General features: G+C 37.7%; 4 protein-coding genes across 6 annotated transcripts; all 4 read right to left on the minus strand.

The window, feature by feature from the left end:
• Positions 1-312: 312 nt before the first annotated feature.
• Positions 313-7853, minus strand: sephs3 (selenophosphate synthetase 3). The gene is made up of 8 exons (XM_079848789.1): positions 7416-7853; positions 6457-6560; positions 6266-6373; positions 5982-6136; positions 5716-5806; positions 5488-5587; positions 3138-3350; positions 313-2573 (listed from the first exon to the last, which is right to left on the minus strand). Exons 1-8 carry the CDS (start codon positions 7717-7719, stop codon positions 2299-2301), a joined length of 1350 nt encoding a protein of 449 aa, XP_079704915.1. The 5' UTR covers positions 7720-7853; the 3' UTR covers positions 313-2298.
• Positions 7854-9770: 1917 nt separating this feature from the next.
• ssr4 (signal sequence receptor, delta) lies at positions 9771-12428 on the minus strand. Of its 2 annotated transcripts, none has more exons than XR_013819078.1 (6): positions 12271-12428; positions 11897-12015; positions 11731-11805; positions 10898-10987; positions 10510-10652; positions 9771-10380 (listed from the first exon to the last, which is right to left on the minus strand). XR_013819078.1 is itself a non-coding variant. In XM_079850100.1 (6 exons), the coding sequence occupies exons 1-6, from the start codon at positions 12320-12322 to the stop codon at positions 10159-10161; spliced, it is 507 nt and encodes a 168-aa protein (XP_079706226.1). In that variant the 5' UTR covers positions 12323-12428; the 3' UTR covers positions 9771-10158. The 2 variants fall into 2 exon arrangements, 1 of the variants encoding a protein (XP_079706226.1); XM_079850100.1 differs by having other exon boundaries at positions 9771-10263; positions 10587-10652.
• A 494-nt stretch (positions 12429-12922) lies between these two features.
• On the minus strand, positions 12923-22598 carry ikbkg (inhibitor of nuclear factor kappa B kinase regulatory subunit gamma). Of its 2 annotated transcripts, XM_079849164.1 has the most exons (15): positions 22327-22598; positions 20711-20898; positions 20356-20636; positions 20189-20260; positions 19782-19961; positions 19063-19118; positions 18832-18879; positions 17825-17927; positions 17598-17713; positions 17366-17518; positions 17170-17260; positions 16272-16415; positions 16024-16160; positions 14231-14304; positions 13359-14052 (listed from the first exon to the last, which is right to left on the minus strand). In XM_079849164.1, the coding sequence occupies exons 2-15, from the start codon at positions 20892-20894 to the stop codon at positions 13889-13891; spliced, it is 1803 nt and encodes a 600-aa protein (XP_079705290.1). In that variant the 5' UTR covers positions 20895-20898; positions 22327-22598; the 3' UTR covers positions 13359-13888. The 2 variants fall into 2 exon arrangements, with proteins under 2 accessions (XP_079705291.1, XP_079705290.1); XM_079849165.1 differs by lacking the exon at positions 18832-18879 and having other exon boundaries at positions 12923-14052.
• An 826-nt stretch (positions 22599-23424) lies between these two features.
• Positions 23425-26514, minus strand: cav4b (caveolin 4b). The gene is made up of 4 exons (XM_079850240.1): positions 26278-26514; positions 24754-24944; positions 24443-24630; positions 23425-24028 (listed from the first exon to the last, which is right to left on the minus strand). Exons 2-4 carry the CDS (start codon positions 24937-24939, stop codon positions 23878-23880), a joined length of 525 nt encoding a protein of 174 aa, XP_079706366.1. The 5' UTR covers positions 24940-24944; positions 26278-26514; the 3' UTR covers positions 23425-23877.
• Between the last annotated feature and the right edge of the window lie 562 nt (positions 26515-27076).

Consider the following 27076-nt stretch of genomic DNA (forward strand, 5'->3'; position numbering starts at 1 on the left):
TATGATCATTTGTTCTTTTTCAGTGTCCCCTCGCTCAAAAAACAATTGCCGTACGCTTAAAAGTGCTTTGTTTATCAAACACTCAACTGTCAATTACTGCATTTGAGTTTAAAAAGATGTTAACTAAAGCAGAATGACATGATGTTGAGACAAGCCATACATAAAGAGAACAGAGCCAAGACTCTGTTGGCCGCTTCCATCTTAGTATTGCACACTGCTGACACATTGTGGTGAACTACATACAACACATCTAGACAGTCAACAACAGAGACCATGAAACAAGCTTCAAGCTTCAATGAATAATAGAGTCAGTTTAGAGAAATTACAAGTTTATTGAGTCACATTGGTTTAATGAATGAAAACTGCGATGACAAAACCAGTGCCAGGAGAATGAACGTGGCAGTTCAGCCTATCCCTTCCTATCTAACATCAACCTCACCTGTCCCATGAGCTGGGGTTAAAGAGAGAGGTGTCATAAAGAGGACTGTGGACACTGCTGTTCTGTCCTAGCCATTCAAACAGCACAACTGGCATTCTGGGCTCACCCGCTGGACCGGAGAAAGCTGCTCAACCCTTTCTCAGATACAAGAGGGAGAACCAGACTACCTTATCTTCTGTTCAAAATCAACAGACTTATTGAGAGAGAAGAAAAAGATCATCCATATGTCTCACCACAATCATTCAAAATTAACTGCTGCCCCTAAAACCATGACACATTGTCCATATTTTTATGAATGAAGAACCAGTCTAACCTACTTTAACTAGTGTAAGGTCACTCTATTGAGGAAAAAGACCCACAAGACAGAACATTATAACCTAATTTTACCAGACATAATTGAATGTTACAAGAATGTCCTACTAAAACAGACGGATGAATCAGACTGATTGGATACAAGATAAACACCACCTAAAAACACTTGAAATTTGGATAATTGCATTTCAATTTTTGTCAAAATAAATATTGATTGTACCACTAAATATCTCAACTAATCCAACGTTTATGATTACTCAGGCCCCAGGATACATTGGTGTGATAGTGTTTCTTTGACACGTTTGTCAGATGGCTTAAAAAAAAAACACACGTCTGATTGTCATTAAGGATATTTGCTATTCAAAGAATCAGGAACTCACTGGGAATGTTTTCTTAGTAAACCCGGCTTCATTTTAGTGTGAGGTCTCAAAGCCTCCACCTCATCAAGTAGAAATAATTAAGCTCTGGATATGGTTTCATTCTCATTTCCGCAACAAAAAAAGTTTTATTTCATTAATTACTAACCCTCATGTTGTTCCAAACCTGTATGATGTTTTCAGAGGAACACAAAAGCAGAATTGAGCCCTTTTTCCATATAACAATTACTTGCTTAATCTCGAGTTAACAGGTCACAAATATTAACTAATTTTGTCTGTTCACTTTCTTAGTCAGAAAGTTCAAAGCATTCATACACTGACTTGAGAAACACAAATATAAGATTTTGTCTTGTTTTCTGAAAAATGTATCAAAATTAAGCGAGTTTAAACTTAAAACAATAAAAACAAATCAGCCAACGGGGTAAGAAAACTAAAACAAGGTTATTTTTCTTACCCCATTAACATTTTTCTCTTGTTTTTAAGTATAAAATCACTTCTTTTTGATACTTTTTCCATAAACAAGATGTCATTTTGCTTCTCAAGAAGATTTTTCTTAATTTAAGAATGATTAGACATTCGTACTGGAATATCAGACAAAATCACTTTTTGCAGTGGCCTCAAAACACTTGAAATATAGTGCAGAAGGACTGATGTGATTTCACTGTTTTTTTTTATAGAAAAATGCCTGCCTGAATTTCCTCCTTTTGTGTTCAACAAAAATAAAATAAAAATTAGCATTTAACATAATACAGATTTAAAGCAACATTAGGGTTAATAACTTCAGTTAGCTTTTATGGTATGTGTGAACTATTCTTTTAAAGAATAGCTGTTAAACAGTCAACCTGGAAGAAAAAAAAAAAAGAAAACAGAGTGGAGGTGGGTGTGTGTGTGTGTGTGTGTGTTTGAAAGAATGAGAGATGAAAATACGTTAGCTTGTCCATTCCATCTCCCACCAGGTCAGGTAAAATATTTTTGGTCTGTTGCTCTCAACCCTTTGGTTGAACGGGGGGAAGGAATGGACAGCAAGAGTAACCACACATGCTCTGTCCTGCACAAACACCATGTCTGTTATGAGCACACACATTCAAATCGATCATCATAGTGTAAGGGTCAGGGTCAGGGGTAAAGAATAATGATCACTGAGAGAGCCCCTGTGGCGTTGTGGAGTTGTTATGTCTGCTGAACCTGAGGAGGACTAGCATTATTGTTGCTCGCCTCCTGCGCGTTGACCACAGAGCCACGGTACGGGACCTCTATGATCCGAGGTTTGTCGATGATGCGGGCGCAGCGACTGCCCTTCTCCACGATGCCAATGATCCAAGCCTGTTGCCCATCGCCCACCCCTCCATCCTGCCCCACTGCTCCCGACAAACCCACACGACTTGATTTCATCTCGGCGCAAAACCGGGCTGCCTGCTCCCGTGGCAAGCAGATCAACAGGCCACCTGAGAGAGGCAGGAAAAGATTTTATCTACCCAAGAGCTTGTAGAAATCTCTACTGACCAGGATTGTTCATTTTCAGGAATTGATAAATGATTAATTTGATTAATCATTAATGTTAATACCGTAAAACACTTGTGGAGGACCTTGAATCCCATGTGCATTTATTTTTATTCAATTTAATTTGAACAAATGTGAATATCGATATTGTTAGTCAACTGTATTTTAATATATTTTAGCTGTTTAGTAAGAATTTAATTCTTCAACTTACCATTAATTTATTATTACTGATTACAACACGTATAGAAAATAAAAGATACAAATCTTTGAACATTTTAAATTACTTTTCACTTCACATTTAAGATTGTCAGTTGGGATGATGCAGGGAGAACGACAGACTAACAGTGCTTTTTGTTACAGTATTTGAAGCGAATACAATCTTTATTTACAAAGAAATTATCCAATGCTGATTATGTTAAGCCCACTTTCAGTGTAATTGCAAAGTTATGATGATAATTCTTAGTTCACTTTAAAACGATTGTGTTTGTGCACAGAGCTGTGACTCTCACCTGATGTTTCAGAAGAGGTGCCCTGCAAAAGCCCAAATAGGTTGCCACCAGCTTTGCTGATTGCGGCCATTTTGGAGATAATGGGAAGGTTGTGAATGACAAAGGCAACGTCATTTCTCTGCTGCTGGGCGAGATTCCGTGCGTGACCTATGATCCCAAAGCCTGTGATGTCCGTAGCAGCATGTGCATTAAATTTGTGCATTAAGGCTGCAGCTGGAGAGAGAGAGAGAAAAAAATAATAAAAACAATGTTAAACCTGTTGTAAAAACCTTATACACTACCGTTCAAAGGTTTAAGGTCAGTAAGGTTATAATATAATATTATAACACTTTAAACTGTTTTCTATTGTAATATATTGTAAAGTCCCCCTGTTGTCAATAATTTTATTCCTTAAAACACATCTTTGATAACCAAAATGGCATATTTAAAGTTTTTTCCTTGGAATTTATTTTTTTTTACTCATGCCTTAAGATTGCTTGAATGTAACTACACTCTTTCTTCATGTAGTATACGTGGACTCATGAATATGCAAATGAGCCCCGCCTCCACTCACTCATACATGCTTGTCTACAGGTCGATGTTTCAAATTGGTGATGCGTTTTATGTCGCTCTCTACAACGGCAGACACATAACGGTAATTAATATGATTGGCCTTTTTCTTGACTACGTTATCAAACAGCTAATAATCAGCTGCCTTCTGAAAATCAGTATCCTTAGAAACTCTGAACAACTCAGAACGTCAGGGGAGAAAGGCATATAGTTCATCATAACATCGTAATACATCAGATACATGATTCACCTGCTATATTGCTATTTCAACAGAAAAATGTACCGGGTTAACCTGGCTTCTCGAGACTCCACTGCTTAACAGTGGTCATAGTTAATATTATGCTAAAGCCCGCCGGCACGTTGCGCTGCCGCTGACCCAGAGAAAGCAGTTATCGGTATGAAACAGCTTCACAAACAGCTTTTCAACATCACAGCATCATTATTTCAGTGTTACAAATATTCAAATTATAACAGCATTCAAAAGATTCATTCATAAAACTCCTATTCATCCAGTAATGAAAAAATTGAAGTATTTATGAGTCACTGAATCATTCATTCAAACTAGGGATGCACAATCACAATGAAACCACACGCGATTTGGCAAAGGCTGCGATTATTTTATGTGCAGCTTGTCAGTGCAGCACGGCTGATCGGTAGTAAATGCTGCTTCATCTGAACGCCAGAAGGCGCCTCACGCAGACACACCAAGTATGCCCCGCCGCAGAAGTACAATAACACACATCATTCCAGGAAATCCCTATACTGTTGCTGAATAAACAGAAGATTGAAACGCTTTGATTGATTAAACATGACTAATAAACACACAACTGCCTTATTCTGTGTAAGAAGACACATTATCTCACAGAAGGATGTTCAACTGTTGTTATGAAAGTGAGTTTGGAGTAAAAGTTATTAAATGTTGACTTTTGTTGGACACGAGGTTCATAAATGCTTCTCATGAAAGATGTTTGACGCGAGTTGCTTTTTCAAATTCACGTTATAAGTGGCCCAAACTCACAGTGCTTTCAGATGGAGCGTTTACAGAGCCGTACATCAATGACGAGCTGCGCATAAAAACAAAAAGCGCAGCCTTTGTGATTTTAAAATCACGATAAGCCAAATCGATTTAAGTGCGACTACACGTAAATTGTGATGAATCGTGCAGCCCTAATTCAAACCAATAAAATCACTTAAATCATTCATTCAAACTAATTAAATATTTTAAACAGACTGCAAAAATTAACATTTTGTCAGAACCTCTAGTAAATTGTGTTATTTTGTTTGGATATCTGTTCATGGGAGAATCGTAACGAATTAGTTTGAAACAAAAAAGAAAATTGTGATCATCAATTTATTCAGAATCGTAGAGCTCTACGGCAAAGCTGAATTTTCAGCATCATTACTCCAGTCTTCAGAGTCACATGACCCTTTAGAAATCATTATAATATACTGAATAAGTGCTCAAGAAACATTTCTTATTATCAGTGTTGAAAATACAGCTTAATATGTTTTTGAAAACTGTAATCTTACTGACCCCAAATTGTTGAACGGTAGTGTATATGTCTAGAGAGGTCTTGTAGTAATTAAATTAAGCAACAAATGAAACATAAATGTATCTTTCTTTATTAGTACTGCAAAAGATATTTATTTTTTCTTTCTTTTCCTCATCATTTGAAAGTACGCATATAGGCCATTTGATCTAGTACAAACAGAGCTGCAAAACTAGGAGGTGTGTGTGTAATGAATATTGGCCCCATTGTTAAAAATAATCCATGCTAATAATGCTTATGCAATAACATACCAGTGCGATTGAGGGTGGCCATGTTGAGCATAGCCTCCTGATAAGCTTGCTCTACCTCCTCCTTGGAAATCACCAACTTTATCTTGTTCCATTTCTCAGGCTGAAGAAATTAAGCATAAAGGTAAAAGAGAGAAATGAGATGAGGTTGCCATCTCTTCATAACTTAAAGGAGAAAGGGAGAAAAAACCACACAAGCAATCATTCCAAAGATAAAAAATGTATACTCACTATATCCAGCCACTGATGGGCATTCACTGCTACTTGAGTTCCCAAAGGTTTAGTGAGAACCAACACATCTCCAGGTACAGCATTTTCAGGCCTGCATATATACACACAGACATATGTGAGCATTTACAAAACAAAAACAAACTGTGAAGTGTCAGACAATGAATAATTCCTTTTGAAATTGTGGTAAATGTTTCTTTAGGAAAAACTAGATCATTCAGAACCAAGTATATAGATATCCAGTCCTTTGATTCATGAGAAACACTCACATGATGAAATCGTTGGGCTGGCACACAACAGAGGCCACGCCCCCTACAATGATCCAGGGATTGATGACTGTTTGTCCCCCGGTTACTGAAGTCCCGCCCTCCTCCGCCGCATCACGGAAGCCCTTCATCATTAAAGGCATCACCTGCTCTCTCTCCTGAGAGAACATCGGCACAGAACAAATCAAATTAACCATTTCATAGCTCAGCTTTCTAATTTTGCAAAAACATCATGCAAAAATTTTGTATATGACAGCGAGAATGAAAGCAGAGAGATTCCAGCGCACCTTCTCATTCATCTTCTGACTGATGCTGAGAAGCATGAGCATGTTGTCACACTCTGTGATGCCCATAGCGTACAGATCACTCAGAACATTTGCACAGGCAATTCGTCCCTGTAAAAGAATTGACATGAGTTGGACACTCTTTTGTGAGGTGCCTGCTACCTTTTGCAAAACATTAATGAGATTTCACTCACCATCATGTAAGGATCCTCCACTAAAGGATAAAAGAAATCTGTGGTTTGGACCAGGGAAAGACCCCCGTGCCTCAGAGGGATCACACATGAGTCCATTCCAATACCTGCAGTCAAGAACAGTGGAATTATTTTTCACTCACTGTAAAATCATGTGCAAAGTGCATGCATGTTTATAGAAGCTAATCATATACTATGGGGACTTAAATCTTTATAAAAATCATTCAGTTTGCAATGGTAAGAAGCATTTTTGCAGAATTAATTGTGATCTAATTTTCAGTGGTAAGCACTGACTTGAAGCCTGAGTCCATAGTTCACATCTCTTTCATATTAAACTTCCCAGTAGTTTTTAATTAACAGGATACAAGTCAAAGGTTAAACAAAGAGTTTTACAAACACAGACGTTATATGATCTTTTATATATATATACACCCCCAAAAAAGTCTCAATAAATAAGCATTTCTTTGCTAAACCGGTTGATTAACTATCAATCTGACATTACCGGTATATCAGTTTGAAAGCAATGTTGAGGAAGTCTGACTCATTTCCTTGAATCGGTTCTTTTAAATCATTCGTTTCTAAGACCCAGTTCACAAAACTCAGTGGGGTTTGTTTTACATCCAAATAAAGCCATACGCTGACAACATATGGCAACTTATTAAGGTTTTTCCATTAATAGGAGTGTTTAAGTGCATCTTTTTTATATAATTATATTATACAATCAAGTCAAAAACATATTTCCAGTACGTTTTATTGGTTAAAAATACTATGCTATTTAAATTACTTATTTTTCGTCCTATCAGTCAAAACCTCCCTTCACTTCAAATGCTCTTACTATTAGTATCAACCAACTCTTGTTCTGGGAACCGACTCGTTGAAAAGAACCGACTCAAAAGAACGAAAGGTACGCTCGCTTTTTGACAGCGATGGTGTGACAGGTCAGCACGCGGCTCATACTTTACCTAGTCGAGGACCCTGGGGAACTGAAACAAGTTGCCCGAAATCAGTGGTCTCGTCTCCAACACCCGTCCCCGAGCCGCCGTCCTCTCCGGGCGGGCGGTCAGGCTCTAGTCCCTGCAGGAGTTTGAGCAGAGTCTCCTGCGGGACTTTACACCCTCATCCTTTCATATCGGAAAAGGCCGTGAGTCGGAAGCCGCGATCTAGGCCGTGCTCCTCCGGGTGCAGCGCCTGGTATCCCGCCGGGTAAAAGGCTCCATACCCTCCCGCTCCGCCGGAGTCCACTGACTGTGGCTCGGAAACTGACATGGCTATGCTGAATTGTATTTATTACTCATTCAGGTGGTGAAACACGGCGAAGTGAGAGAAAACGTGAGTCGCCTCCAATAAACGGAGAGCGTGTTTTATTCTACACGTTTGGTTATAGAAACGAGTATGGACGCGGCGCGCTTGCGGACTGAACCAACTCATCCTGCAGAGGGGAGCTGGTTGTCACTTTATGGGACAAGTAAGATAATTCGTCGCTGACAGACAAATTATTGGTAGGATATACTAAACATGAAAAAGAAAGAGTAGGAAAATCAATCTTGCACCAAACTGAATTATCGCTAGCATATTTTTCATTTGACTGGTCACACTTCACCCACCTCAGAAATAAACGTCGCATAGTGTGCTATCTTGAGCTCCGCCTATTCTGGTTCTGCCCATGAAGGTGCATCAGACGATGGGATTGATGCAAATGTATGGACAATCCCATATGTACTCGATGCTAATCATGACCTTGTTTAATTTGCTTCCTCAAAAATATATTCAAAATACTGTAAATATGTAGTAAATATATGTATGTGAGAAAAGTGGTGCCTTGCAAAAGTATTCATACCTATTCTTTTTTCATTTTGTTGTTGCTGTCTTATTTTACATCAATCTATACTCCATACACCACAATAACAAAGCAAAAAACAGATTTGTGACAAAGTTTTATTACAAAAGGAAAAACTTAAATAAGTGCATTGCATAAGTATTTGTACCCTTAACTCTGTACTTAGTTGAAGCACCTTTACAAGTCTTTTTGGGTATGAAGCTCTGTCAGGTTGGATGGGGACCGTCGATGGACAGCCATTTTCAGGGTTTCTCCAGAGATGTTTGATTGCGTTCAAGCCCAGGCTACTCAAGGACATTCACAGAGTTTCCATAAGCCACTTTTGCATTGTCTTAGCTGTGTGCTTAGGGTTATTGTCCTGTTGGAAGGTGAACCTTCTGCCCTGTTTGAGGTTCTGAGTGCTCTGGACTGGTTTTTAAGGCTATCTCTGTTTTGCTGCGTTGAGCTTATCTGACCCTGACGAGTTCACCAGCCCCTGCCTCTGAAAAACACCCCCACAGCATGATGCTGCTACCACCACACTTGTTTGGATGGTATTGTGCATGTGATGAACAGTGCCTGGTTTCCTCCGTACATGATGCTTGGAACTGAGGTTCATCAGACCAGATAATCCTGAATCCTTTAGATGCTTTTTTGTAAATTCTAAGTGGGTTTTCATGTGTCTTCACTGAGGAGAGGCTTGAGTCAGGCCACTCCTGCCATAAAGCCCAGAAAAGTGGAGTGTTGCAGTGGTATGTGTCCTTCTGTAAATTTCTCCCATCTCCATATATGATCATGGAGCTGAGCCAGAGAGACCATCAGCAGCTTGGTCACAACTCTAACCTAGGCCCTTCCCCATTGATTGCTCAGTTTGGCAAGGAAGCCAGCTCTAAGAAGAGTCCCAGGCTGCATTTCCCAAAAGCATTGTAAGCCTAAGTTGAGCGTAGAGACCATTTGTGTCAATTATTACTTAGGCTTACAATGCTTTTTGGGAAATGCGGCCCTGGTTGTTCCAAAATTCTTCCATTAAGGATTACGGAGGCTACATGCTTCTGTGAACTGTCAATGCAGCAGAATTTTTTTTTGTAGTCCTCCCCTGATCTGTCTTGACAATCCTGTCTCTGAGCTCTACAGTCCGTTTGACCTCATGGTTTGGTTTTTGCTCTTATATGCATTTTCAACTTGAGAGGTATGGCCTTTCCAAATCATATCCATTCAATTGAATTTGCACAGGTTAACTCTACTCAAAGTGTGGTAAGATCTAGCAAAATTGGAATGCTCCTGAGATAAAGTTCAAGTATCCCAGAAAACAAATACTTATGCAATTATTTAATTTTATTATTGAAACATTTGCAAAGTTTTCACAAATCAGTTTTTTGCTGTTTTATTTATGGTGTATGGAGTGTAGTTTGATGTAAAGTTATTGACAACGTCTCAATATTAATTGGGTAAATGTGGTTAACTAAACGAGCTCTTCATCAAAAATTAAATGACTCAGGAAAACTTACAGAAAAGATGTTTATTCCAATATTCCCATATTCAATGAATTTCATTGATATTTGGGACATTTCAACATACAGAACTGGACTATGATGATGAGTCACAGATAAATCACCTCAGTTTTTGACCTTTTGAGGTTTAATAATGATAGCACAGATGAAAGATTTAAGTCTTAAATTCTTGACAGTGTCTGTTTAAAAAAAGAAAATAAAAAAACACCACTTCAGCTGCTGTTCATACCGATACTTTCACTCAAGCTCTACAACAAACCAATCTCCTTTCAGCCAAGGTGCCCATGGCACTAAACTCTGCGCATTAAAATGGCAGGAGGTGGAATGCCTGAAGACCAGTTTGAACAGTATGGTGGAAAATTGACTTTTCTTCTCATCTCAAGCTTGGATAGCACTTTTGGTGCTGTAGGCCAGGTAGTAGACCACAATGCCAATCAGAGCAGCCAAGACCTCTGTGGACACCCAGGGACCACTCCATGCACCCTGCAAGTCATATATATAGTGGTAAATAAACATATAGGAAGACAAAGCATAGAAAGTAAACTAGTAGCAAAATTAACCTGTGTGGGGGGTATATTTTTGTTAATGCATTACACTGTCCTGCAGAGTTTAGCTCCAACCCCAATTAAACAGACCTGAACCAGCTAATCAAGGTCTCACTAGGCATACTAGAAACTTTCAAGCAGGTGTGTTTGAGATGGGTGTAGCTAAACTCTGCAGGACAGTAGCCCTCCAGGACCAAGTTTGGTGACCCCTGCATTACACCGATACGCAGGCTGTTGTCAATGAAGATTATGCATCCTCACCCTGTGATCCACATTGACAGAGAACAAAGGCTTGATAGCATCAACATCTTCATTGTTTCTCTGAGCCTGAAAGCATTACAAAAAATTCATCAGCGCCATCGAACACACAGTGTCATCAAGTATGTTAAAGGGATAGTTAATTAACATTGTCATTATTTACAATGTAAATGTTGTTATATATTCTTCAAAATATCTTTAAATGTTCCACAGATGAAAAAGTCATACAGATGTGAAATGACATGAGGGTAATAAATGACAGAATTTTCATTTTTAAGTGATCTATACCTTAAATCAATAATTTCTTAACCAACCTTTCTTAGAGTGCTGTAAGACTCCTCGTCAAAGAATTTGACCTGATATGTGCCAGAGCTGGCCTGCTTATGAGGAACACTCCATGAGACCTGGACAAACATTATAAAAAAAAAATGGAGCAGTTAGTTACATGTGTAGAGGGATTTTACAAGTTACGGCTTCATTAACATTCCTTCTTTGAAACGCAAATGAAGATTTTTTGATTAAATCTGAGAGATTTCTATCCCTCCACTGAAAGTCTATTTACCTAAAACTCCAACACTTCAAAAAGTTAAAGAAATCATAAAAGAAATGAATCAAATGGTTTAATCCAAGTTTTCCAAAGAGACACGATTGCTTTTATGATGAACAGATTTAATTCAGCATTTATTCACATATGATCAGCAAACATACATTGAGCTCTCAAATATGGGGAACGGAAGCGTGCGAGAACCAACGGGAATTCATTCCCATGTGTTACGCAGCACGTTTGAGCTTCTGCAAAAACCAATGAGGTTTGTTCTCGTGCATCAAGTAGGTACGGTTGAGCTTCCCTTTACCATTTGAGTGCTCTATGCATGTTCGCTGATCAACATTTATATAACATGTGAATAAAAGCCTAAATTAAATCTTTTAATCATATACAGCAATCATGCCTTTACAGAAGCCGTGGATTTAACATATTGTAAAGTTTTTTTGTGGAGGGACAGAATCAGAAATCTCTCAGAGATCATCAAAAAGATCTTCATTTGTGTTCCAAGGATGAACGGAAGTCTTATGGGTTTGGAATGACATGAGGGTGAGCAATGATAGAATTTTAGGGTGAACTATACCTTTAAAACCATAACCTTACCTGGTATTTGCCAACATCTTGGCCTCTGGTCACAGGAAACTGTTTGCCATTGACGTCTGCATAGAGGGCAACACTCTGAAGACAAAACACAAGCTGGGTCAGTCCACTTTTCTGTACAAATGAACCGTGAATACATGTAACTGTAAAGCACCGTCAGTGCACTCACCTGAGCTCCGTTTGCACACGCCAGACTCAGTTCAACGATGAACACAGTCTCAGAGGAGATGAGCGCGTCTGTGGTCGTGTATGAAGACGGAGAAATGACTGGGTCTGTGCACGTCTCAGCTGAGGAGAGAAAACCCCGGTCACGCGTACAGTCTTTACGAATAACAAGTTACATGTCAAGTTTAGTCGCTGAATGAATTCAAGTAAACGCTAGTTATAAAGATGTATAATGGATAAATGTGATAAAAACGGAATCAATTCGATGTAGCTCGCAACATCTTCTTGTTAGCCTGTTTGGTTGATAAGCGAATACACGAAAGCTGAGAATGAATTGTGATGTAAATCTAACATTGATTGAAAGAAATGGCAAAGTACCTGCACAAAGGCTCAGACATAAAGCCAAAATAGCTGGTATAACTCGCATCATGTTGATCTCCGGGCAGTTGAATCCACCTCTACTCACTCAAACCTGGGAAAGAGAGCAACACTAGCAGCGTCCACCCAATGAAACACAGACAGACACGTCACCTCTACGGAAGAATGACGTGTATGATATCGAGCGCGACCTCTGGTGATAGCCGCCGGTACTGCAGGTCTTTTGTCTAGAGCAGTGGCTCACCACCAGGGGGCCTCAGCAAGCTACTGACATCCACATCCCATCGGTATTTTTTACAGTCTATGGTATTTTTACGATAATCTACACAGTGGGCCAAAAGTATTTGAACACTTAAGAGGTCAACCAACAGGTCAAAGTGAATTTTTATTAAAATTCACACAGTATTAAAGTTCACACAACTAGAAAGTATCCAAATACTTTGTTAATGTAATTTTAATGTATTAAAATTAGTGCTGTCAAATCGATCAATCGCAATATATATATATATATATATGTGTGTTATAGATATGTCTGTGTATATACACACACAGACATACAGTACATACAATATATATAATTTAATAATATTTACAAACATATCTAAACAAACCTTTATGTTAGATGCGAATAATCAATTTGACAGCACTTATTAAAATGTATTGTTTATTGTAATCTAATTAATATGCAATATTTACATTAAATAAAATAAAGCTAAAATTGTAGTGAAATGTTTTGGTTGTTAAAATAAAAATTGATAATTAAAATTAAACAATTAAATACATTTCACATTTTGATATTTTAACAGTTGCAATGGTAGGGTTGTATTAGCAAATATTAAAACGTAATTCAATTGGATTAAACTTCCACAATGAATTGGCATGTAATCCAAATCAGTTTTTCATTATTAATTGAGTGCAAGTATTAATATTAAAAATCCATAGTAATTTAATATTTCTTGTACCATAATGGTCCCTCTTGCTCGAGTCTGTCTGAGAATCTAGGCTAGTGCCTTATTCAGCTCCTACTGCAACTCTTCTTTCTTTTGATGGAGTTTCTCATTATACAATTAAGTGAATAACTGACAGATGGGTGTAGATCCTTCCTCATTATATTCATACCTTTATTTCAGTAAATCTCTCCATAACAATAGTCTGTACAAAGTTATTTTTTCCATATTCACTTTGGCTGATAATACACAATATTAACACAGGCGGGCATGAATCCTCAAGAGTGCATACATCTAGAGAAACAAATACCACAGGTATAAAGGAAACATTGTCACTGTCAGATGTGTGCAGACGTAAAGCAGACAAACATTCACACGTGCAGTACATTATGCTGTCACAGAAAGGCAGTACAGATGAACTTTTTTTTTTTTTTTAAAGAGATACACACACACTAAGTGTACAGGAATATGGTGGCAGCTCTACAGCCACATGATAAAAACATCTGCTAAACATCTGTCTACTTCAAGTCAATCTGCAGCAGGATTAAATGTTCAGAGTCCTCAGACAGTTCTCGTCTCGTCTTTAGCAGGTTCTTGATTTTCTCTTCTCATTTTTTGTTGTTGTGGTTAGAGTTCACTCAGGTGTCATGAAAACACCTGAACATCTCTTCTCACTGGATACAGTCCATGACGTGGATCTGCAGGGTATCCATGTCTGGAGCCTTGTACATACATTTTGGGCAGCGGTAATCAGGCACCTCGTCCTGCTCATCATCTCTTCTGCGTGCAGATGGAGGCTGGGCTGGGTTGAACATGGCTGCTCCTGGGAAAGGTGCTTCAAAAGCAGACATTTCAAGTTGAGACCCCAAACATGTTCAGATAAAGTAATACAACAGTATTTAAAGAGATGGTTGTTACATTTACAATGTAGCCAGTACAATGTACATTCAAAATGAAGGAAAGAGAGAGCGCATATGTTTTAGCACATGCAGACTTTGAATAAGGGGCTTTACCAGCTGGAGGTGGCGGGTGAGGTCGAGGCCTGTAATTCTCCAAGTGTCTCTGTTGCATCTCCTCAATGCGAGCTCTGTGAAGAGACAACATCCACATGTAACTCTTGGACATTTTGCGTTGAATTGCGTTCTCTTTCATGTCTTGAATGTTTAAATTGACTTGGCTTAAAAACAAGTACAAATGATAAACTTTCGTGACCATGCAGCACTGGTCCAAACGGGACAGTGACAGTTCCTTCAACTGTCCTGAAGGTGCTTCACACTGTAAGGCACACCTGCATCCACCATGTTAAGCACCAGCGCTGCCGCCTCATAGTCGACGAGAAGTTTTAAGTTTCAAAATTTTAATTAGTCGGTTAGTCCCAGAAGAATTGGCGAAGTCACACAGTGACAGATCGCTAACATGGCTGGTCCATGCAGTAATATGTCGGGTAGAAAATCCAAAGTGTGATGTGCGACCTCAAACATGACTTATTCAAAACATGTAAGTAGTAGCCTCACATTAGCCACTTTACATGACCACTTGCTCTATCATTAACGTTAACCTAGATAAATGTACTCTAATATTAGGCGCATTTCCAAGTGTTTGTGCGGTGTGGAAGCTAAATTAGTACCGCACTTGTTTAACTTAACTTCCACGTCCATGCCTTCCCTTGTTGTAACATTTCGCAGGGTAAATAAGATGATGATATCTAATGGAGAGGATTTACGTTGATCAGATATTATGATATTACGTGCTGCGTAACGCAAGAATGAACCTCATTGGTTCTTGCAGAAACTCAAACATTCTGCGTAACAAGAATGAACCTCATTGGTTCTTGCTGAAGCTCAAACAAGCTGCGTAACACGAGAATGAACCTCATTGGTTCTTGCTGAAGCTCAAACGTGCTGCGTAACAAGAATGAACCTCATTGGTTCTTGCTGAAGCTCAAACAAGCTGCGTAACACGAGAATGAACCTCATTGGTTCTTGCTGAAGCTCAAACGTGCTGCGTAACAAGAATGAACCTCATTGATTCTTGCTGAAGCTCAAACGTGCTGCGTAACAAGAATGAACCTCATTGGTTCTTGCTGGAGCTCAAACGTGCTGTGTAACAAGAATGAACCTCATTGGTTCTTGCTGAAGCTCAAACATTCTGCGTAACAAGAATGAACCTCATTGGTTCTTGCTGAAGCTCAAACGTGCTGCGTAACAAGAATGAACCTCATTGGTTCTTGCTGAAGCTCAAACGTGCTGCGTAACAAGAATGAACCTCATTGGTTCTTGCTGGAGCTCAAACGTGCTGTGTAACAAGAATGAACCTCATTGGTTCTTGCTGAAGCTCAAACATTCTGCGTAACAAGAATGAGCCTCATTGGTTCTTGCTGAAGCTCAAACGTGCTGCGTAACACGAGAATGAACCTCACTGGTTCTCGCACGTCAAGCCATAACTGGTGTATGCGCTGATGTTTATATGCTATTATAATAGCCTAAATTCAAACTGTTCATTCTATAAAGTGATCGTGTCTTTTCAGAAAATTTGAACTGAACCGCTGGATTCATATGGATTTATGATCTCTTTATGAGTTTTTTTAAGCGTGAAAGTGGTAGTTGCGTAGCTGTCTATGGAGATACAGAAAGCTTAATTTGTGTTCCGAAGATGAACGAAAGTTTCACAGGTTTGGAAAGACACGAGGCTGAGTAATTAATGACAGAATTTTCATTTTTGGGAGAACTATGCCTTTAAATCAGTCAATAATCATTTTGGTACCCAAATATCAAGAATTGTTCACTGCTTCCATCTCATTTCATACCGTGACGTTCCCTCTTGCTTGAGTCTGTCTATCTCAGCTAGTGCCTTATTTAGGTCCTCCTGCAACTCTTCCTTCTTTTGATTGAGTTTCTCTCTGGCTTCCCTTTCAGCCAGGAAGTCCATCTTAAAGATCTCGGCCTGCAAAAAAGAAAATGTGCGATTGGGTTACTATATGCAGCATGCATGTATAAACGAGAATTTATAACAAAGACAAAGTAAATGATTATTTGAATGAGGTGTTCTTTTCACCTGAGCATTCAGCACTGGTATAGTTTCTAATGTAGCTCTCAGCTGCTCCATTTCCTCCTTGAGTTTATCGATGTGATCCTGTTTCAGGGCCAGAGCTTTCTCAGCCTCTGCTAACCTGTTAGCTAGAGTATCTGCCTCTCCACTCTGAAATGGAAATACCACACATACACTTTCCATTAACCACATATAGTGCAAACCATGCACTGACCCACTTTCAAAAGTGCTTATCATAAACATGAAACCGTAACAGTTTTCTAGTTTTGAAGTATTTAAGTTTAAGAGATGGGTCAATAAGTGTCCACCATAAAGAAAAGAAAAAAAACTTTATTAGGTTGAAGTACTAAAAATACTAAAACTGAAATAAGAAAAAGCTAAATATAAAATTAATTAATGACAAAAGCACATAAAATTACAAAAATCTAAACTAAAATTTAAATGAAAATCAAAAACATAACAATAAAAACTAATTTAAATTATTAATAAATACTTAATATAAGTATTTAAAATACTGAACCGTGTGAAAGGTTTCTATTCACATGTTTTTTGTAGTGTTGAGCATTGTAGCCAATCACAGACATATCTGTTGAGCATGTGAACGCAATGATTAATCAGAGGTGTTTAAGTCAGTCAGAATCCGCTCAACAACGCGAATTCTGCACGCTCGCGAATCCACTCATTGTAACCAACAAAGTATGAACACAATGTCAAAAAGATAAGACAGCTTCATAACGGGAGTTTCGCAAGAGTGCAGCTTTGTGTATCTCGCGTTGTGATTGACAGCTTCAGTGATTAGAATGGCAGCAACCTTTATTCGCTTTCTGTGCATAATATGTATTTTTCATGCTGCTAACTAGAGTTTCATAACCAACATAGTAGAGCACAAACAGCAGCTACCTACCCTGTGATTGGCTTGCTTTTCACTTTTAAGTTTGTTGTCGTAATCCTGAAACAGACATGTGTATGCATGCTGGAGCTGGGCCAGCTTCCTCCTGGATGAGGAAGAGCAACAGGAATAGTGGGTTACTGTTACTACTGTAACAATGAAAAAAGGGAAGCTGCTTTTGTTAAGGGGCTGTCCATGCAGCTGAACTCACCTCTCCTCCACTATGACGAGCCTCTCGTTCTTCAGTGCAGTTTCTAGGTTCTGTGTCTGCAATAAAAGATTGTCCACTGTCACACTGTGCTGCTTCTTCTGCTGCTCCATGTCTCTCTCTAAAGTCTGCAGGCGTTCTGTCTTCTTGCCCAATCTGGGAGATCAAACAGGTCTTGTACACAGCTGCCGACTCTCATAATCAAACATGCACAAGGATGAAGAGATTCACTCACTTATCCTCTAATATTCGTCTCTCTGCTTCACTTTTCTCCAGCCAGTTCTGTCGTTCATTCAACTCACCGAGAAGGGACGTGACTTGAGCTCTCAGAGCTTCACTATCCTTTGTCAGCTACAAACACAAAGATGATGTTGATCCCTCAACTCAAATTACTGCAAATGTCAAAACAAAAAGAAGTGGCATTTGCCTGAGGAATCAAAGGTTGTATCTTTGCTTATGTACCTGAACAAAGTCCTTCTCTTTCTGTTTGAGAAGAGCCTCAGTTCTGTCTCTCTGAGCAGAATTCTTCTGAAGACAGTCCAGCTTCTCCTGGAGCTCCCTGTACCTACATCCCAGCAAAGACAGAGAGACACCTGATTAACCGTCCATCTTACTGCAGTTCACCACCGAAAGTACTACCACTTGTATTTGGACACATCAATTCATTCCTTATTATCAGTATTTTCTACATTTTTAAAGTAACAAAGTCATCAAAATGAACAAACCCTGTTGAACAAACCCACTAAGTGTGGGGAAAATGTAGTGGCCAAATGTTAAACAAATCAAAATCTTATATTTTAGCTTACTTCCCCTTTGCCTAGATGCAAGGACACCAATGAGCTCTCACGTATGCTGGGCTACATGTAATATGTTCACCATTTGGTCCAACTAAAAATCTATCAATAAATAAATGTGTATAATATAACATTGTATTGCTATAATTATGAATAAAACTGTATATAAACACACTACAGATTAAATGTTTGGGGTTTATGTTTTTGAAAGAAATCTCTTATGTTCACCAAGGCTGCATTTATTTGATCAAATATATGGTAAAAACAGTATTTTGTGAAATATCATAACAATTTAAAATAATTGTTTTTATGTCATTTCTATGTAATTTATCTGCCATTACTCCAGTCTTCAGTGTCACATTATCTTTCAGAAATCATTCTAATATTCTGATTTGCTGCTCAAGAAACATTTCTTATTATCACCAATGTTGAAAACAGTTAGGAAGTTCATATAAATCCTTTGTAACATTATAAATGTCTTTACTGTCACGTTTGATCATTTTTATGCATCCTTGCTGAATAAAAGTATTCATTTTTGTCCTTAATTCTTCCCGACCCCGAATTAATGTTAGTCAGTGCATGTCTCATTCCAGTCACAGACAACATGTTCTTGCAACACGAATGAGGGGGAAGGACACTCATGCACAAATACAGTGAGATACGTTTTCCCCTCACCTGCCTTGTGTAGCCTGAAGCTGCTCAGTTAGTTTAGCCAAGTGAGGGCTAAGCAGACACGTGAATCGAGACAGAAGACAGAGAAGAGAGATTCCAAACCATTCACATTAAAAGAAAGGAAGCAAAGCACCTTGAGATTTAATACAATCCAATCCAAGCATGCAAAATTAAAGGAGCATCACTATCACCTGTAGGGAGAGAGAGCAGAGTAAACTGAATATTTGAGAGTACCTTTCTGCAGGAACGGTGAGAGCGCATGTCTGCTGGACTGACTCTTCTGTAACATTCTGATAAAGAGAAGATGAATCAATAGGAGTTCATTAGTTCATAAACTAAACCAAAGTGTGCTAAAATCTGAACAAGAGCAGCTATTTAACATCCTGTAAGAAACCAGTAACAGGGTCCTGTGGTGTCACATGCTTTATATTACTATTCAAAAGTTTGGGTCAGTAAGATGTTATTTTTCGTCCAGCAAGGATGCATTAAATTGATCAAAAGTGACAGAGAAGACATTTAAAATGCTACAATTTAAAAAAGATTTCCATTGCAGTATATTAGATACTGGAGCAACGGCTGCTGTAAATTCAGCTTTGCCATCACAGGAATAAATAGCATTTTAAAATATATAACACTTTAAATTGTAATAATATTTCACGATATTGTTGTTTTTACTTTGATCAAAGAAATGCAGTCTTGGTGAGCATAAGAGACTTTTAAAAAAATTGACCCAAAACTTAACGGTAGTTTCATCTAGTATTGTTTTAAATAACATTTCTGTATAAATATTATACATGCAGTTTTTAATAAGACACTGCAGAACTAACTCCAAATAAGCTCCAATGAGCAGTTACACAATATAAATGACAGAAAAGGGGTTGGGCATGTTATTATTCAACTAACCATGACACATCTAATTGTAGCAATAAACATGTGGAAATGAAATGCTCTACCTGAGTGAGTTTGGAGTTTAACTGCTCCACGGTGGCAAGGAGATTTACTCGCTCTTTCTCACTCTCTGCTTTCTCCTTCTCCAGCTCCTCATTCTTCCTCCTCAGCACCTTCATCCCTTCCTCCAGCTTCTCTTTGTGGCTTTTCAGCAGTTTCAGAAATTCATTAGAGCCCTCAGCAGGCTTAAGAGTAAAGAGATTTGTAAAGGTTAAAGCAAAAATAGGCTATATTAAAAAAACGACATTATTTTTTGCCATGTTTGGAGTGTACTTTAACACAGTAAAGAAAAGGAGGACAAACACACCACACCCAAAAGAAGTCAAAGCAGATTGCAGATGTTGCACACACACACAAAAAAAAAAACAATGTTACATTTCACATATTGAGGATAAGATTTATGGTAAATTACCAAACTTTGAGGCATTGTGTGTCTGTCAGTGTCTCCTTCAGCTCGGGCTATGAATACAGCTTCATTTAATACCTGCGCGATGAAACAAAACGGGATGTTAATTTTAATTCAATGAACAGAACTTTCTGCAAGTTCCTTATGAATAGAGGATTAACAAAAGAACCTACTTTTGGTGAGTCCATGAGGGCATTCTTCTCTGCATTGGTGCACTTCAGCTCTTGGTCCTGGCCTTGAGTTCCAGTCTCTTTAGAGATGCCGACACATGGACCGATGCTGTGGTTGAGCTGTCCTAACAGGCTCTGGTTTTCCTGCGCCAGCCGCTGCACTAAAGATCTGGCCTCGCGAAATCTACAGCTCAGGAACTCTCGCTCCTCCCGCGACCTCCTCTGCCACCCCTCCATCTCTTCACATCTCTCTTTGAGGGCATCATTGCTTCGCTTCAGAGCCTCTGTGGAACGTTTAAAGTTGTTTATGCATTGTTTTCAATAGGCAATGAGTCTGGCATAGATCTCATCGTCTCACCTCGTAGCTGATGATTATCTGTTATGAGTCTATGGACCACTTCATTTCCCGCTAATTCAGGAGGGACCCTCAAAGACCCCTGTGAACTGGCCATCAGTGACCCTTGACCTCCGGCACCCACAGTCTCCTCTCCAGTCAGCTCCCACTGCAGAGTGCAACCACCTGACGGCTGCGGCTGGACCATGATCCTGAAAGAGAGAGAAGACAAGCCAATAATAAACATCGGCAGCTCTGAATCGCCATTACCTTTCCAGTTGTTCATGATTCAATTCTAAGGATATTAAATATCAGTTTATATTTATTTATTTTAAATGATTTTTTAACGCCATGTCAGCAGCAATCAATAAAGGGAATAAAAAATACAATTAACAAAATAACAAGTTAAGATGATACTTTTTACAAGTGATTTTTTTTTTTTAATACATCAGTTAAACATATCTTTGAGTAAAAATGGTATCTTTTTGTTCACTAAAAAGTGTGCAGAATTGCATGATGGTGGTTCTTCACCTTTCAAAAAATTACCATGTGTACGTGTTAAATGAACAGAACAGTACCTAGTAAAAACAACTTTATCATAAATAGATTTGAAATTCAACTTTTGGTCATGAATATTCATTATTATTCGTCTTTGTGTCAAAATGATCGCAAATTTATTTTAATCTGTTTTGGGCTATAAAATGTTCCACTGACTGCTCATTTGAGAGTGAATGTCTTTAGTTAATTATTCATATTACTGATGTATGTATTATCAATAAAAGTTAATAACAATACATTTAATGCAAATATAACTGTTCATTGTTAGTTCATATTAGAGCAGATCTATTAAATAATATTAACAGATATAACTTTTAATCTTAATAGTAAATCAAATAAATAAATAAATAGCTTCATTAAATATTTTTCATTGTTAGTTCATATTAACTAATGTAGTTAACTAATTTTTTTTTTTTACAATGTTATTAATTTCTGACTTTTTGCTGGAAATGACATATTTAACATTCCCTGATATTTCCATGGTTTTTTTCATGGTTAGTAAAAGTTAGGTACAGCTTATTTATACACAATTAAATAGTAATGGGTTTAACAAACTTAAATGTAAATTATAATCTAATTTAAAGTGTAATGGATGAATTTCGGTTTCACTTTATAACTAATGCTAAAACAGCTAAACTAGCCGCAATTCACTGACACTTCTGCCCTTAAAAACCAAATCTAAAATAAAAATCACTCTAAATCATATTTGAAGTTAAGAAAAACATAGTCTAGGCATCTCATGATTCCTTTCCCATAAAAAAAGATAATTTCACAGTTTCTCATTGCGGTGTTCACGCTAAAGACACACACATACCTCAAAGACGTCATTGAGTCTTATATTGACCACATATTTAGATATTATCGACAGGTTTACTTTAAACAACTTCTCACGTCTTCTGAAAGGCGAGACTCAATGTTTTGTTTACAGGCTCTTTACAGCCGCGTTCAGCTAACGAACTAGCATCAGTGCATTTAAACCCTAAAACATGCAAAACCACAGGGTAACACAATTCAGACTCATTATATACATATACATTATCTGCTAAATATATCGTAGGATGTAATAGGAAGGTAATTATTACCTTATTTAAGCCGTTTACAGTATATAAGTCTACCGCTAACACAGATCCACTGTCTGTCGGTCTTCCGCCAAAGAAACACGGCCCTGTTTATAGTCAACCGCAGACGGTCAGGTCGGCCAACATCTTCAACCTCACCGAGCTGGAAAATCAGAATCGAGGCTGATATAGTAAATAAGATGAAAACATCCAGAAAAGCTCAGACAGGTGCAGACTGTCGAGGAATTCCCCCGCGATACTTCCGCGCTTCATCACACTGTGCACTGCTTCCGGGTAGACGGCAGAGGAATTATGGGAAGACAAATGACAGTAAAAAGTCACATGAGACTTCTTAACCCGAGGCGTTTTTGTTATTAATGAGGTTTTAAACCTTTTTTTTTTATGTCTTCAGGTCATTTTTGACATGTTTTTGGTAAAGAATACTCCAGAGATCCTAATATAGGGGTTTTTTTTCACGACCAGAACAAATTATTATTAGCTGTTTTGACACAATAACTAAATAACAACTACAATAATAATTATCATTATTAGGCTATTATTATTAAATTTCTAATAGGCTAATAATAAGGATTTGTATGTGTGCCATTACATTTATGCAAAGTTCTTTTGCAATCAAAATGATCACAAATTTATTAGGCCTATCTCTGCTTTGGGCTATAAAATGCTCCAGTAACACAATCCACTTCAGCACTTTCACCTGTAGTACTGAAACAAACCCTGCGTCCCAATGTGCATACTATCCACCCTATCTGCCCTAAATAGTATTGAAAATTACTAATGTCACATACTATTTAGGATGGATAGTATGCACATTGGGACGCAGAAATTGTAAAAGGATAGATGCGCTGCAATGCATGTGAAAAGTAGGCCAATATTGACTGTTCTTGTCATAATGAAGATTGTTAAATATGCAGGTGTTCTCTGTTCTTTCTTTTACGAACACCATTATACAAACGTTTTTAGTTTGACCTCACAAATACAAGAAAAAAAAGAAAGAAAAAGTATTTAATGCTTTTGAGTGCTTTATCGTCCAGATTGACTTGGCATATTCACGTAATAAAAATGTTGTTGACAAAACTTGATAAATAAGAGACCTTGAATGCACAAATGTAAGTGGTTGTTTTATTCAAAAACATGTATGACATGATAACCATCAAAATAAACATCTGGCTTCATAGATACTACATGACAATTACACATTATATCAAACAGAAAAATATAAACAGATTATATGAAAAAAGAGGTTATTGATATTTTGTGAGGCTCTTTTTTGTATTATGCTTAGAAAGATACAAAATATGTTCTGACATGCAAAATGTTTACTACATTAAGATGATTCATTTAAAATGATTATTATTACATAATTAAAAATCTACAAGCTATGATAGCATGTAATCCTCTTCTTTAAATGGTTTGAATATATGCTTTATTTTGTAACTTCAAAAGAGCAACAAAAAAAAAATTCAGGGATTCCAAGGATTCATGTTTTGTCGTTTTAATTTAGAGAAAAGTAATTTAACAAACTTCCTCAAATTCCTCCTTAATTGTGTTTCATCACTCTTTGGAGACCGTCACATATATGCCACTGCAACAGCGAGCCACAGATGTGCAGAATGGAGTGATGAAGATATTAACCACACTCATCCACAGTGACCTCACACAGGGCAGGCAGGTATGACACACCTGAATACAGGGCATCACACACCTATGACAAGAAGAAGGAATTAGAAGCAGTGACAATATTTTTTTGTTTCATTTACCCAAAAATGAAAATTCTGTCATCATTTACACTACACCCTCATGTTGCTCCAAACCTTCTTCTTCTCTTGAACACAAAACAAGATAATTTGGAGAATGTTAGTAACCAAACAGTTTCTGGTCCCCATTGACTTCCATAGTATTTTTCAATACTATGGAAGTCAATGGCTATCGTCAACTGTCTGGTTACAGACATTCTTCAAAATATCTTCTTTTGTGTTCAAGAGAAGAAGAAGGTTTGGAGCAACATGAGGGTGTAGTGTAAATGATGACAGAATTTTCATTTGTGGGTAAACTATCCCTTTAAAAAACTTAAGGAACATCTATCATAAATATTTTTTTTCTTTAAAAAAGAGCCTACCAGATGTGCATACAGGCCAGCAGGGCAAAGAGGCAGCCGCAGAGGCAGGAGAGGGGAACCGCACACAGCGCCGTCAGGCAGCGGTAACCCCACAGCCGCGTGGACTCGAAGGCGATCCCGCTGTACACCCACACGCGGTCGTAGCTGTGTGTGGACGCGGGCTCTGCCAAAACATCGCTAAACTCTACCTGATGGTGTCACAATGAACAGAAAGTTACGTGAATTTTATTCCTGATTATTCTTCTTTCATGTAGGCTACTGTAAAACACCCTGTGAATGTCCATCCGATGAGAAGTGAACGTTGCGTTCACCTTCAATTGTTTGTTGACGCCATAGGGATCCCTGATCTCAACATGAGCGAGGGGAGGGGTGGAGGAGAACTGTGGTGGAGGAGGCGGAGACGGCTGGTACTTCATCACATCATAATCTTCTTCTTCTTCTTCATCATCATCATCATCATCAATATTACACTCCACCAAATACTCGTCTCGCATCATATTGACTGCAGAGCAGATCACACGCTTTGTTTGAGTGAAATTTCAAACATTTCAGCAAACAGTAGCCTACAGTACCGAGTAAAAAATATTTTCATGATTTATCACATTGTTTACTTTTGTCAAATCAACTTAGATAATGTGGTTCAGATAACATGATATTTTGAGTTTCTGTCGATTAAACCAATCTCAATTGTGCTAACTCAATTTTTTTAATTTCAATGAACTCAAGTCAAACAGGTTACTTACTTTTTTAAGTTAAACCAACAATATTTTTTACAGTGTATAGGTTAGGTTTTTAGCATATCTGTGGGTTAAATATGTTAAATTAAACATTTTAGTTCATAAACTACACAAACTACAGCAGTGGTTCTCAAAGTTTTTGACTGCAAGGACCCCGTTGTCAGAGACATTATTTGAAGACCCCTATAAGATATCTGCTAGGATGACAAAGCTGCTCGAACTTTTTATTCACATAAACTAGGAGTGGCATCATATTAAAATAACTATAAATAATTAAAATAATTAAATCTTACAATCCCGATAACTGCTCCTTTTTTATTAACATTGAATTTGCATAACTTTTTTTCACAAATAACCATTTCTATCCAGTCAAATATGGTAGATCTTATGTATAGACCTATATGCATGTATAAAAAATATTTTATTAATTCCAAGACTTTTCCAGGTCTAGAAATCACACTTTTAAAATTATACTGTATGTCGAGGTTGACCAAAATAATAAGAACTATAGCGTTCCCAGCATGTCGCAATTGCCATAATTTCGAGATGACAACACGTGACGTTCGACTCGGAGCAGTTCACGTCCTCAGAACTAAGAAGTATGCGTTTCTATGGCAACACTATTAAGGCCTAAATTAAGTAGCTCTTAGAAAATTCCCAGCTTACAAATACAAGCTCTACGAGGAAGTTGAAGTCTCGTAATTACGTGTAATTATACATTTTAAATAATTTTGAGCCACCTTCTCTCCCCTTGGAAGTGTGCTGAGGCCCCGTTTGAGAACCATTAAATTACAAGGCAACATGTGACAAATACAAACCCAAGTCAGACATGTCACACCCTGACAACTCTTGCTTACATTTACTCGTTACGCATCATACTGTCATAGGCCTACATGCTTGTCTGACTGAGAAGCGATGACATGAACCCGCCAGTACTGTATGGCATATGGGCGTAGATGACAAAATCTGACATTTCATAAATCAATTTGAAAAGAATGTGTAGAAAAAAACATTTAACATACATGCATTGAATACTCATGATGAATGGGATGCAAAATATAATTTTTTTTTTTGCAATTTTGAATATTTATAACTTACCCTATTCAATATTCAGTCCTGGTCCAAAAATAAACTCTAGTTGGCAGTAGTTTATGACTATTTTGATCAGTCAGGCAGACACTGCAAATCTCCATAAACTTGTCATCCACATCTAACAGATGACTATATGGCCTATATCATTCTGTTGGACATCAGAAGGAATGGAGCGGAGCGTTTTACAGTAAGGCAGTGTGACCTCACTCACTCTGCCTTGTGTTCTTTGCCATAGTCTAGTTTGTGGAAGTGTGTGTATCCAGTGAAGAATTAGTAGGCTGAGCGTAGAGTTATTTTAGGGAGAGGAATGGAGAGGGCACCACTAATCAGGTTACCGGACAGGCTAACCCTCTTCGCACACAGCCAGTTTCCTTTCATACCATCTAATTTTAGGCCAAGATAAATTATTTTTTTCTTTTAGGAAACATACAGTGGCCCTAAAACAAATATTTGGACAGTAAAGAGACACTTAAAAATGTATGTCATTATATTACACAGTGTAAAACTAAAAGCAAAACTGGTAACACTTTACTATTAGTTATTATGTTAACATCAATTAACTTCATTAGTTAAGATGAACAATGAAAAATACTTCTAAAACATCTTGGTTAATGTTAATTTAGTAACATTTACTAATACATCATTAAAATCAAAAGTTGTATCTATTAATATTATTTAATACATTTTATCTAACATGAAATAATTGTTAAATGTTAATAAAGATTAGAAAATACTGTAACAAATGTATTGCTCATTGTTAGTTAATGAATTAACTAATAGGACCTTGTTGTAAAATGTAACCCCT

Source organism: Squalius cephalus (genome assembly GCF_949319135.1).
Source record: "Squalius cephalus genome assembly, chromosome: 18".
Taxonomy (NCBI): Eukaryota; Metazoa; Chordata; class Actinopteri; order Cypriniformes; family Leuciscidae; genus Squalius; species Squalius cephalus.